The sequence below is a fragment of the Opisthorchis viverrini genome (assembly GCF_000715545.1).
Source record: "Opisthorchis viverrini unplaced genomic scaffold opera_v5_405, whole genome shotgun sequence".
Lineage (NCBI taxonomy): Eukaryota > Metazoa > Platyhelminthes > Trematoda > Opisthorchiida > Opisthorchiidae > Opisthorchis > Opisthorchis viverrini.
The window spans coordinates 413,956-425,709 of record NW_008752063.1 but is presented as its reverse complement, the minus strand read 5'-3'; the positions used below and the strand labels follow the sequence as shown (position 1 = coordinate 425,709).

General features: G+C 43.6%; 1 protein-coding gene across 1 annotated transcript in view; it reads right to left on the bottom strand.

Annotated features, from left to right (window-relative positions):
• Positions 1-1,115: 1,115 nt before the first annotated feature.
• Positions 1,116-11,754, bottom strand: part of T265_10777 (hypothetical protein) — a gene marked incomplete at both ends in the record, with an annotated part of 34,344 nt that continues 23,705 nt past the window's right edge. The window contains one exon of the mRNA XM_009177244.1: positions 1,116-1,472. Within this exon, the coding sequence (XP_009175508.1) occupies positions 1,116-1,472 (357 nt within the window). The remainder of the gene's footprint in view (positions 1,473-11,754) is intronic.

Below are 11,754 nucleotides of genomic sequence, written 5' to 3'. Positions count from 1 at the left end.
TTGGCGTTTTACCTACTGATGAATGGTAAGTAGGTTGACTCAAGCTTGTTTATGCGTACCGCTGAAGAATGTCTGAAAGCAGTGTAAATTCTTCAGTGCGATTTGAATGATGACAAGAAAAGACAAGGAAACTACCAAGAAAAACGTCAAGGATGGGCCGAAGTGCAAGAAAGTATGAAGTGGGAAGCCAGGATCCAGGTAGGGGAAAGTGGAAGGGCCCAGAGCAAATCAATGGGAATCGGAATAAACTAGTTCACACTTCGTGAAGAGCATGGTTGTCCAATCTGAGTGAGCTCTATCAAATGAGACTTGAACAGCGAGCATGTTGAAGCGAGAAGATCAATTCATCAGGCATGATCAGTCTGTTGGTTTAAGTTATTTGGTTGTCCTTCGTTCACCAGCCGTTCTCCACATCTTTCTATCTGTCTTTTTGATCTAACCGTTGTTCCCTATGTACACCTTTACTCAGCAAGCAAACCAAAATGATTCCTTTTTAAGTATCGGGTATCTGTTCCGTATCCGTACTCTATGCCTCCGAAACACACGTACAAGACCCCAGTTCGACCATACTCTTACAACTGCTCTAACTTTTAATCTTTGTCTTTCTGGTGCTCCTGATTCAATGGTTAGTGGTCTCCACAATGTGGAAGTTATACTGAGTGGAACCGGATTCTAGTAAAGAGTTGTCTTTGCACTTTTCTGTTGACTTACTGAATTAACATCAGGGCGTTTCAGAGCAGTCAACAGTGTTTATTTGCTGTTTCACCGTACGTTCCAACAGCTACTATCTCTGAGACTGAGAAATTCGGCTTCTGTCGATAATCGTCGTGACTGATTTGGTCAGCAAGAAGTGCCGGTGATTTAAATGCTCAAGTCGGATGAATAAATCAGAAAGAAACCCATCTTGCTGGCATCTCTAGGACTGGTGGTCGTTGGCTTGTTCGCTGAGCTGGGCAATTTGATTGCAAACGTTTCATCACCAATCGAGGTGATATCATCAGTGCGTTATTGTGGAGCGTAGTAGTGCGTAGCGGTGGGTTGGTGGTTGTGCGTTGGGTAGTGTTGTGCGTGTGTTAATATACGTGCTGCTAGCAGGGGATGACCTTTGTTCGCGATTAGTTGTTCGGTCGGGTGATTCCATTGGTTGCTCCGTTGTCCTGTATCCCCATTCGCCGATGCCAACGTGACCTTTGAGCTTGGCATCCCCTCCGTCGTAATCTGGTCGAAGCTAGATTGACCTTTGTCCCTTCCAGTCCTGGGTTGTGACCATTATTGATTTGCCTCCAAGGAGTTCCTTGTTTCGTTGTTTGTGAATCCAATATTCGGTCTTCCTTGAGTTTTCCGGTTGAGTTGTTGGTCTTTTGCACGTAGGGGTGCGTAAATTGGGTCCAGTTCGATGCACCGGTTGATCGAATTTGCCGTCGAGTACCATGCTTCCAGAAATTCTCTTCCTCGTGCCGTGCGTCCGTATGCTGGATAGCAATTCCAGCGGCGATTTAAAACACCAGAGAACGAACACATGTTTATAAATTTCAGCGAATCAAGGTATTCTCTTCCGTGCCTCGTGCGTCCGTATGCTGGATAGCAATTCCAGCGGCGATTTAAAACACCAGAGAACGAACACATGTTTATAAATTTCAGCGGCAAAAATCAAGGTAAAAAAATCACAGGATATACCAGGCGTCGGATTCTTCTTCTGATTTCATGACCTAACCGGAAACGGGATCTCGGTTGGTCGATACTCACAAACTTTCCCAATTCGTATCAGATTGAAATTCGTGTGCTTAATGGAACTTCTGCCAACTTCATAATCGTAGAAACTAATCCTCAACGAATAATCTTTGTTGTTTAGTAGCTTGACACTGATTAACTTCCCAATCTCCTATCGACACAAGTGTTTTGTTTATAAAGTTTCCGCGCTTGCTTTTATGCCTGCAGCTAACCCTATGACTTCCACTCGGGATGTCTGATGTTCACCAGTGTTGACACTTGTAGTTGTAAATGCATCCAGTGCGCACGCATGCCAGGCCGTAGAGAAATTAGAATATAAATTCACGACTGAGATATGGTTCCCCAAAATATGTCTACTTCGTTCGTGGGACAAAATCTCACGCGCTGTCTTATGTCGATTGTCCCGTACACAGAATTTTCATCTGCTTCCATTGAACCGCCAAATTTATCAGCCCCACTCCCGTTCCACATGATATAATGATACCTTGATAACTCCAGGCTATGGAATACGCCTGCTTGTATCCCTACTGAGGACAAGCTTTTTGGGCTTTTCTGCCATACGTCCTGAATTTTTGCACTGACGAATGGGGTGTAACAATAATATAGATAATGTATCATTGCTACATATCATTTATATTGGGTCCAATCAGAACATAAGGTTGACGGAAACTCAGGAATTGTGCCTACCTGATGGGCTCCCAGAAGGACAAAACCAGTCGTGGGCTGTCGAAGAGTTTTCAGCAACCTTGTGAGTAGATTTCTTTACGAAAATATATTGAGCTCGTTTCCAAAACAAGTGCAAATTATCGCCCGATCCCTTTTTATTCAGCTTTACTGAAAATCTCAAAGCAGGCGGCACCCTATGACACTGATCTTCGATTTTCTTCCTTTTCTGACCTCATTAATTCGCTTGTAAGATGAGCTTCAGCACTCTTTATTTTGCGGAGACAAATATACTCCATAGCTCGATGGATTTTCATCGAGGTTTCGCCGATAATTTCAAAGAGCTTCAGGTGTCTTCTTTTACGAAAGCCTTTTTGCCGACTTCCCCATACGGCTGGTTTCAAACACCAAACGTTTGAATCACAGTAGCCTTCACGTCTTCCAAATCATACTGCTAATCAGTGATCTTTTCGTCCATGCGAAAAGAGATCGCCTTCATAGGCTAAACATTTGAAACGTGTCGATATCTTTGTCTCCATTATTTCTCGTCATTCACACAGTGACTGTTTGGACACAGTTTCCTCAAGCCGCCGTATTCCTCCTTCAGAATCAATCCAAGAATTTACCTTTTCACCTGCGCTGTAATAATGCACCCATTTAATTCTTGCTGCTTTTATGCGGGACCAAAAAGAGATTTTTTCAAATGTACTTATGTATTCCTTGACGCTAACCTCCTAACAACCGGGTATTAAGTTTATCCCTCCTGTCTCTGTGTATTGTTCGTGTTAAACAGCCTTCTTGAGTTTTGGGAAACTTCCTTCTTTCTATTATCGTAAGTTTGTGCTCTGCATCATTTCATTCGGTCTACCTAACGAGAAATTTCATCTCGATAAATTCAATTCATGGACAAGTTTTATCTCCACGTCCACAACTAAACGTGGCATTTTTTTTATCTTTTTGTTTACCGTTTTTCTACTCAATCAACTTATTCGTAAAGAACTTACATCAAAATTTTGCTGCCTGTCCGTACTTGCTTGTGTAGACATTTGGTTGGTCCGTTCTCGATTCATTACGTCACATGCGTTGAGACTGTTACGACTCAAGTTCATGCAGTATTTTTCACTCATTTGGGTTTTAGTCGCCCTACTTTGCAATTACTTCATCACTGACCAACTTGGCGATAGAACTATACAGATATCCCTTCAACCAGACAGGTATTAGTGAATATATCTGTTTGCGTATCTACCATCTACCTATAACAATCAGATTACGTCAACTAACCACACCCAAACTGCTGTACATTATATTGATGAGAAACCAAATAGCATCTGCTTTGTTTTTTTCTGCCCAAATATTGAAATTTACTGTAAATTTGAGTAAACCAGGTGGCGAGTTTGTAGCATCTCTAAATACGCAATTATTTTTATGTGCCTGTCTCTTCCCATTATTTCAGAGGAAGCGGAGTCCAAAACGGGGCGTTGAGAGTGCCAACTCGTTTTTCCCTTCGACGGTCTGTTTAGGCAACACATCTCTATTTAAGAGGTGGCAGACTGGAGAGTAGTATTCAGCTTTTCCTCACCTTGGTGTTCCGCATCCTTTCAGGTGTCCACTAAAAAAGGCCACTGTCGCTAATTTACTTTGCTGGCGTTACTCTTCCTTTGCCTTGCTGGATACGCGTCGAAAAACATTTGCCACTTGCCTCACCCAAAATTCGTTAAAAGAGTTCAAACAGTTTTCAAAAGAATAACGGAACGGATATTGATCTAAGGAACACCGTGATAGAGCTTGTTTAGAGTCAAGTGAGAATAGCAAAAACCTGCCCTCTCTGGGTACTCGTCTCGAAAGTATGGGGACGAACTTGGGCACTGTCAGGTATGTGAATATTCTTTCAACATTCCCGTAATTGTTTTCCGGCTGTTCACATTTTCCAACAGAATTAATTCATTCGTTGCAAAATACGTTTGAAATTCTGCGACTGATTGAATAGTCTACGGTCATCAGGAGCAATGGTTGCGCATTCTAATGAGTTCAAGGTCTACTCTTCATAGGGGCTACGTGTAAACGATGCTCCGACAAATTCGTGTTTCTCTATGTGGCAATAAAAATTGTCCAGGTGTAATAACTATTCGGTACTTGGAGGCCACACCTCCCGAAGGAAGCCCGCGGACTAAGATATTGCCAGGTTGGCTGAGCCTAAACAGGATTAGTCGAGATGCCAGAGTCCGTCACGAAGAGACTGGAACTTACCACACTGTGATGGTTTGCACAGCCCCAGCGACCCATTAAGCTATTGTCCCCACGGCGAGATGTGCAGGGGTTTGTATCCTCCTAAGTCACCGAGGGAAATTGCCCTTGCATGACTAGATACCTGTTGGTAGTCGCCTCTGCGCAGTTCGCCTGGGATCGTCTGTGAAAGAGGGCCACAAGCGGGGAAGTTTGTCGATGTCTGTTTGTCGTGTCTTCTTATGCCCCATTAGACTGTAGCTACAACACCGTCAAAGAGAGGTTTAACGACACTGAAAGCCCTGTTGCAGCGAGTCAGAAGCTCAGACATCCTTGTGCTTGTCGTAAGTTGAATGCGCAAGTGGACAGGCTTAGCGCGTCCGAGACTCAGCTAGGTGATCGACATGGATTGGACACCGAACGTACGGACAATGTAGTACTAAATTCCGAAATCCAAAATAGCCATATGGTGTCCTCCAACGGCGTGCCGGTCAGGAACTGAAATCGATCACATGCCCATCAGCTACAGATGGCGCATTTCAATGACTGACTACCGCTAGTTTTGGAACACAGTTGTGGAATCTGACCACGAGTTCGTCCGGGGTCGCTTCTCCGCGTAAAGTGCGGTAAAACGCTTGGCAACTGAGAGACTGGCAGATCCGGATTCTAGACGAACTTTCCAGAATCACCTTCTAGAGTCTCTTCCAGATGCTCCACCATCACACTCCAACTCATAGTGGGACGAGATTGCCACTTATTTGCATAGTGCTGGTTAAACATTCTGTGAGCGAAACCATCAAGGATCACAAGAGAGTGACTATCTTGAATAAGGTAGAATGCCTCGACCTCGAACGGCAGTTGTGGTGGCCAACAGCTGCCACTCATCAGGAACCCACAGTTGACGTAGAATCCTGGACGGTGAATGTGGGACGCCCTACGGCCTCGGAGGTTTATGACTGCATATGTTCTCCCAAGCACCACCAAAGTCCTGATTCTGGGTGAACTCCAACCCACATTGTTCAAAGATGGGAGTGAAATCCTCAGTCAGTGCTTGTCCGATATGTTTGCTTACATTCGGGTACAAGAGACACTCCCGTATTCAAAATAATGACTCGTAATGATTGTAGTAACCAAAGGGGGTCAGCTTGATCCCCGGTTGTAACGAAACTGCTGGCGTCATTTGTGTTTCGTCGCCTTACGGTGGCTCGTGAGACACTGATTTGAGATCAGCAGGCGGGATTCCTGTCTGGTAGAGGTTGCGTTGACCAAATCTTCACACTCCGTCAGATGCTAGAACAGGGCCATATGTACAGTTCTGGTGTTCCTGAATTTCCAAGGCGCTTTTGAATCGGTTGACCGGTCTGTCCTGCTGGACACGCTTTCTCACCAAAAAATGCCTCGGACGTTCGTGAACATTATAAGCTCTTTGTATTCTCAGACTTCCGGAAGTGTGAGAGTATACGGCGAGCTCTTCAAAAGCTTCCGTGCACAAAGTGATGTCCGTCAGGGGTGCCCACTCTCTCCACTCCTGTTTAACTTTGTGATCGATGAACTGATGAGACGAACTATGTAGGGTCTCCAAAACCACGGAGTTATAATAGCCTGTGACGAAAATCCTGTCGATCTGGAATATGCAGACGGTGATGTTCTCTTCTTCGAAGGGGAGAAAGCGCAAGTGAACAGACCAAAGTCATCCCCTCCTTTGGTATGCACTTTGCACCCACAAATTGCAAGGTCATGCTCCTGGACATGCAGTCGCTGAACGCGCCTCTTACAATCCAGTGAGAGATACTCACAGTTGTGGAGCGTTCCACTTACCTTCGGAGTTATTATTTGTGACTGAAGTGCGACAGATGCGGTCAATGCACGAATCTCCAAAGGCCCTGGTCGCGTTTGCTAATTTGAAACACCTATGTTATCAAAGTGGTTTATCCATGAATTTCAGAAAAAAATTGTTCAGCTGTTGCACCATTTCAGTGTCTAACTGCCATGCCACCCGAAGGAAGCACGAGCGCTTGGATACTGTCAGGTTACCCAAGTCTGACAGGGGAAATCAAGAGACAGAGGTCGTGTTCGAAACATGGACATTCCTGTCGGTCAATTCACGCTCTAACCACTGGCCTGTCAGAGCAGCAAAAATGAGACGTCATCAGGTTTTCGACAGTTAATGTCACAGAACCATAGCTCGTGTGAGTAAGCATTAGGTAGCCACTCAGTTCAAATCGGTCTGTCAGAAAGTTTCATTCTATTGAGCTTTGTTGCTGTCACTCTCCATTGTGGCTTTTTAATTACTGCCCGGTTTGCAACATTTTTGGTTACCAATCAGTAATGTGGCAGTTGATCTCTTCGTCCTGCTTTTACATTCGATTTGTTGAAGCAGTTTTATCACACCAAACTAGCAGAACGCTGTAATTACCTCAGCCGATAATTTGAGTGATCGTTGAGGACCTGGAGTTTGAGATGTTGTGAGTGGGTGACCACTCTTGTACACTCGGTAGGATATAGTAAATCAGTCGATTCGCTTCTGTGTCTGTCTACCTACGGACAGTTTAAGCAGATTTAACACTGTGGGTTGTGTACGGTCCCTAATAGCACCTTGGAGGCGAATGAGACCTATAGTGGATGGATCGAAAATACTGAGACATTCAGCGCAGGTGAGGAATATCCAGATGAAGGGGCAAACGAATCAGAGAAGAGATGCCCCACGTGTCCCCTGGAGAGCAGGTAAGCGATAACAAGGCGAAAGTGATCGGTGGATAGTCACATGTGATTGAGATCATTTCAGTGGATGAGCTATGCAAACAAGGGATAGTATTTATTTCATTAAAATTCGCTAACATCACTGAAAGACAGCGTTTGCAGTCAGACTACCTGTACCATCAGACATTGTTTAGTGTCACGTGAATAAGGTCCTACGAGGACCCGTGTTTCATTCGGTCGCCGATTTTCTGAAATGACCAAAATATGATATGTTTATTTCTTGGGTTAATCTAAAACGCCCTGACCGTCCCACTTTTTGATATTTTTTTCTCGAAATCCAGCAAAACAATACATATTTGTCTAAAAATGCAAAACAAATATATCGTATGAGCAATCCCACCGAAATGCGGACTGTGCTGCGTTTTAGAGTTATATTTCTTCTTTTTAAGACGAACTCTGATGACTGTAGCAACCTCCGGTATTGTGAGTTGCTCGTTGGAAGCTCAGACTAATAAACCATATCGCCCTAAACAGTTGCTGTAAGCAAGCCAATTGACGACTTTTGTTCGTATCAGGAAGGTCAGATTCCTGGAAGCAACCTTAGAACGCCCAGAACCTACTGCTCCACCAAAAACTCAACAGGAAAACCGGCAGGCATTCAAACCGGTCAATCATTCGATCAATTCAGCAACACTGATGGGGGGTTCTTGCACGCCACAGAAGCACGACCGAATGTGATCAGCGTTCAATCGATGTTGATGGGTGTTCATTAACGCCTATCAAACAGCCTGGATCAATGTCAGAAAGTCCCCTTTAAATAGCGTGGGGCCGTCGTAACTTGTGCTCTCGCACTCGTTTGTTCGGAATACAGCGGTTGTGTTCCCTTCTATGGGTCCTTTTTTCTCCGGTATTAGGCACTGCAGCAGATAGCACAAATTGACGAATCAGCAGATATAACAGTTCGGTTTCATTGCCGATTTCTGTTGCACCAGATTGTCAATTTCGTTGAGGCACTGGAATTTACGCACTACCGAAGCAAGAAGATTACAAACATTACATTTCGTCTAGGGTTGACTGCGAAATAAACAAACGTGATTTATATCTTTTACGAAGGACCAAACGGAATGAAACTTTTCGTGTTTTGAAGAGCGAAAACAGCTACTTTTTTCAAGGGCATCGCTACTTTCATCGTACTTCCATTTAATCTGTTGTTGTGTCCTTGTTTTCATGTAAGATTTCACTAATTGAATTTCCACGCTCTAACTGACCATTGTGCACATTTCGGCCCTCATCTTCAGATCATTGTAACCTGTGTTTCAATCGAATGCTGCTGTATTTTTGGCTGGTGCTTACGCTCAGTATGGACGTTTGAAATCGGTCATCAGCCCCCGTTTTTCGTTAACTGGGCAATCCCGTGTTTCGGATTTGGCAGTCTATTTGGCTAAGAAACCGAGAAATATCCTAAACGTTTTCTTGTTCCATCATATTGAGTCTTCTGAGAGTAATGACAGATCGAAGTTTTCCTTCAAATCAGAATGAGGAACCGCTACGTAAAGTGACAAGACGGGTGTACGTAATTACTGACAAACATAAATCCTGATTTGGTGCCTTCTTAGACGCAAAAACATCACATTCAGTACATATGATCAGTGGGTTTAATAGTTTGACCGTCTTATTTACACCAAATTTATTGGCTAACAACGCTACTGCTACTAGAGTATATTGTTCCAAATTCCATCGAAAGCACCTTTCCAGTTGAGGATCTCCGTTATCACTACCTTAAGAAGACAAATCTCAGTGGATTTATGGCTCTGTATCATAAAGCGTGTGTTGAAAGCGTCCAATAGTTCGATGATCCAGTACCGTGAAATTGTGTCTAATTGTGGCTCTGAAGGTTCTCAATGGTGTATGACGAAGTGATTTGTGTTAACGTAATTGCCTTATTGACTATACTTCATTTTTTACAATGGAATATGACCAGTAAAAACTATAATTAAAACTTGATTTCTGAAACTAATAATCAACTGTAAAAATTGCCCGTTGGAAACCTTCAAAACTGAGCGAAAAGTACGCCATTTTGCCCAAAATGGTTAAAGTTTTTACCAGACAATTGTTCGCAACATTCTAACTGTCGGACCATCTGCAATGCTGTCTGGAAGCATTTCAATTTATGTTACACAGTCGCAAATGATGGATATGTTAACCTGCGATTAGAACAATATTTTGATACACTAGTACGTCCTCTGAAGTCACCTGATTCCGACTGCTCAAAATTTATGTGGACTAATTCAAGCACACAGCGACTACAGACGTAAAATGCAGTTTTGTTTTAGGGGGAAGAGGAATAGGCCAAAGCAATTATCAACATCGATACCAGCACCAGTCAGGTTGAATTAATGGGATGATGGAACAATAAGTGGCATAACGGCAAGGAGATAATGGGATGACTAAAGTGACGACAAAAAACAGGTGTAGTCTGGAAAGAGATAAAATAAGGGTGGAAGAAGCTTTTTGAATGGATGTTTGGAATTCAGCTTAGCATTTACTCAACCAAATACGGCGGAATCTGCTGATCCACCGAACTGGTGCAGTCTTAGTTACACACTGCCACTAACGACAGGTAAAGGGTCACATTTCAAAAGCATGTGCTTTCAGTTAAACGTTCACAGCACCCATTAGCCGCACAGTGCTCTCATCTGAAAACCCTCCATGTGCGGAGTAACACTTTTCGCGCCAAAATGTTGCATTTTGTTGCGCATGTGCTCAAACCAAAAACCACTCCAATCTATGTTCATATATTTGCAGCTCACCAGATTACATTGTTCACTGAAGCAATCATACCTCTGGCAAAAAAGCCTAGTGGAAAAATTTCCCAGCATCGCTGAGACCCCGGGATGTCTAAATGGGGCTCAACAGTTTGGACTAGTACTCTTAACTCATTTGTCCGATTGCTTTAATTCATCACGGACACGTCCTCGCTGTCGAAAATTTACTTCCATTGGCGAATACTGTGTGCCAACGTTCACTGGGTTGATTTGAATTTGAAAGCGAATTACAGGAGCCACACTGCGTAGATAGAGTAAGTTCATGAACTCAGTTGTTACCAGCAGATTAAGATCTCACTGACTAACTCAGAAATGATGAGTGATCAGGCTCCCGCCAAACCTTTTCAGCAAAGGGCACAAACCGTTACTTAAACTACTCCACGGCGACGAGCAGCCCGCCATTCTTCAACCCGACACATCCTCTACTGGACCGTCGTGATTAAAAGGATAAAAATAGTCAAAGTTGACATAAGTAGCCCGACGCGCTACGTAATGTTGGATGTGAAATTGAAATTATCTTGATGGATTTTTGTGTTGGAACTTGGTCAGACACTTGTCAGTCACATTCCTTTCGCAAATATGATCTGGAGCCCGTTACTTTCATTGGGTGAGCTTCCGTAGCACAGATTTGCCCTCTGGTTTACGGACAAATTCCGACCTCCGAGATCCAAACTGAGGCCACTTTTTGCCGTAAGGACACATCTGAATTCGTGAAACTCTTACAGGCTTCTGAACAAAAACGAAGCGATAGCCTTGTCCGCCGTAGAATCAACAAATAAGAATAGGTACTACGAAGTCCTATAACAGGAAACCTGGTGGTTGATCGGCGAACAGATCAACCACCATCTGAGCAATCACCAGTAAACACGCCCGAGCTACCCATATTTCGACAAATCGACAACAAGAAGCTTTTGTTATTTGATGGGACTGTTTTAGATCGCGTTTGAGAGCCCACCCGCACCAGACTTGTGTGATACTTATATATGCCACATAAAGCAAAGAGTACCACAATGCATCAAAACGTATTCCATAAACAATATGTTCATCACATATTTGCAATGTTCAGAGGTTCGAATCAGATTCGTGAATGACACGAAAAGCGACATACGCTTTACAGTCACTGAAACTTTACAGTGTTATGGTGCAAAGTGAATGGACCGCATTCTTCGATATGATTTTTAGTAGGCAAAACGAGGGATTGTTATCAAGGAACATCTTCAGAAGGTCCAGTTTGGCAGGGAAAGCTCTTCGCCAAGTTGGTGAAAATGTGCCTTAGTTGGAACCTTATGCCATATCATCGCACGGAATGGGTGGAAGACGTAACCAGTCAATAGAAAATGAAATAAAAGTGACTGTCCAGGGAACGTGAGGTACCGTATGGCGTACCAAAAAAACTTTGTACCCTAATTTAACACTCTGGGAAGACAGGATATCATTGCAGTCAAATGAAATCACAACATTGCCCGAATGACACTGCCTCAAGGGGCCATGGGCCTCCTCAACCCATATATATATATATATATATATATATAGTGTAAACGGTCACGCTTTGTCAAGTATAACCACGGACTCACCGGTCTTCATCGCACGCGTTCTAAACCGTCACGAAGCC